General features: G+C 30.2%; 1 protein-coding gene across 2 annotated transcripts in view; it reads right to left on the bottom strand.

Annotated features, from left to right (window-relative positions):
- The window catches only part of LOC123005449 (apoptosis-stimulating of p53 protein 1), a 220,037-nt gene that overhangs the window by 151,610 nt on the left and 66,528 nt on the right, over positions 1–1,899 (bottom strand). For both annotated transcript variants that reach the window (XM_044399209.1, XM_044399212.1), the window contains one exon: positions 587–682. In XM_044399209.1, the coding sequence (XP_044255144.1) occupies positions 587–682 (96 nt within the window). The remainder of the gene's footprint in view (positions 1–586; positions 683–1,899) is intronic.

The following is a 1,899-nucleotide window of genomic DNA, read 5'->3' as shown; positions in this document are numbered from 1 at the left end:
CAAAATTAAGTCCGAAATTTGTCCTTTTTCCTTTATTCAACTAAAAAACTCACTACTAAATTCAAAATATTTTGCCGAAGCAATGTTAAAAATTAAAATTCTGTTTTATTTATTTTTATTATTTTTGTTTAATTCTGCTTATTTCAGTGAATGTAAGAAAGAGTCTAAATGAATTATTTTATCAATTTAGGGCGTTTTTTTCACTAAGAATCTCACTAAATTTGAATATTTTAACAAAATAAATTTTATAAAATGTAAAATTGCAAAATTGGGGACTGTAAAATCAAGGAAAAAGTCTGAAATGCGCATTATCTCCGCTTATTTCACCCGAAAAATTGCAAAATTAGACCTGGAAACAAGCTATTTTATCAACAATTTTTCAGGATTTTTTTTCAGTAAATTGTGGCAATTACAGTGTGTGACATGCGATTTATGTGTGTGCGTATGCGCCATCTTTGCACAAGCGACTGTTCTGGGACAGGTTTATGGGCCCTTGCGGCATTACCCCGTCACTGCCAGGATGAAATATTTCGAGCGACATCTTGTCTGACTTAACTATTTAAAACAAAAGCGGAAATGCACTCACCGGAAGTGCTGAGGACGGTATACCGGAGCACCAAGCGCCCGGAACCCCACCGCTGAAGGATCTCCAAAGGGTGGTCCGTCTCCCGGAGCGGACATTCTGAAAAAAAGACGAATTTTTGTTGATTTTGTTCACAATCGTGATTTTCAGGCCCATGAAATCCGCTTCAAAATGTCGATTTGTATTCGCTGTGTATTTTCAGGAAATGCGCTCAAAGACAGACTAATAAAATAATGAATAAATCATAAAGTGTTGGCGCAATGTTTACGTCTACTCTTGGATTACTTTTAATAAAATGCCCGTTTCAGGGATAAATCTCCTTATTTTCAAGTGGGAAAACCTGCAATAAACTCTTTGTTTATCATTCCTGAAAAATATTTATCGACACGCATTATGCGGTATTGTTATTTTCTGTTACATTGAACACAAATAAATGCCTGAAATATTGATGTTCCTGATGAACAAATGCTTTTAAAAAAATTACAAAAAAATAATAGAGAGCCTGAGAAGAAAAAGCTAGAATTTCAGTAGTTATTTAATTGCTTCAGTTCGGTAATTTTGCTAATTGACGCTTCAAAAACAACGAAACATGCAAAACCAAGCCTGAAATGTATTATTTTCGCTCATTTTTATCGATTTAAAAGTTTTTTATTCAAAATCTCACAAAAATTGAAATATTTTGACAACGCAAAATAAGATTGAAATATTTTCTCCTCTTTGGTAGATTTAGACCTTTTTAATATGAAAACATTCTAAAATTATTATTCAAACTGAGAAACTCTCAAAATTCAAAATATTTTGTCAAAACAAAGTAAAAAATTGAAAAACTAAGAAAAATTCTGATAATTTGAAAGATTTTGCAAAAATTGCAGAACTGAGTTTGAAACATATTGTTATTTTAGCTTATTTTTGTTAATTTAGAGCGCTTTTTCACCAAGACAAAATAAATTCAAAAAAAAGCAAAAAACGCTAGGATTTCAGGGTAATTTTGCTAATTGGCGCTTCAAAAACAACGAAACAAGCAAAACCAAGCCTGAAATGCTTTGCTTATTTTTATCGATTTAATTTTTGTTTTGTTTAAAATCTCACAAAATTTGAAACATTTTGACAACACAAAATAATATTAAACAATTTTCTCTCTTTCGGTATATTTAAAACTTTTCAATGAAAATATTAAGACATTCTAAAATTAAGTCTAAAATTCGTTTTATTGTGTATTCGAACTGAGAAACTCACAAAATTTAAAATATTTTGCTCAAACAAAATAAACAATTAAAAAACTAAAACGTTTTTCCTAAGAAAAATACTAATAATTT

The sequence above is a fragment of the Tribolium madens genome, unplaced genomic scaffold (assembly GCF_015345945.1).
Source record: "Tribolium madens isolate multiple individuals breed KSU strain unplaced genomic scaffold, Tmad_KSU_1.1 Scaffold_20;HRSCAF=117;Tcas5.2_LG4, whole genome shotgun sequence".
Taxonomy (NCBI): Eukaryota; Metazoa; Arthropoda; class Insecta; order Coleoptera; family Tenebrionidae; genus Tribolium; species Tribolium madens.
This window is presented reverse-complemented; position numbering and strand designations above follow the sequence as displayed.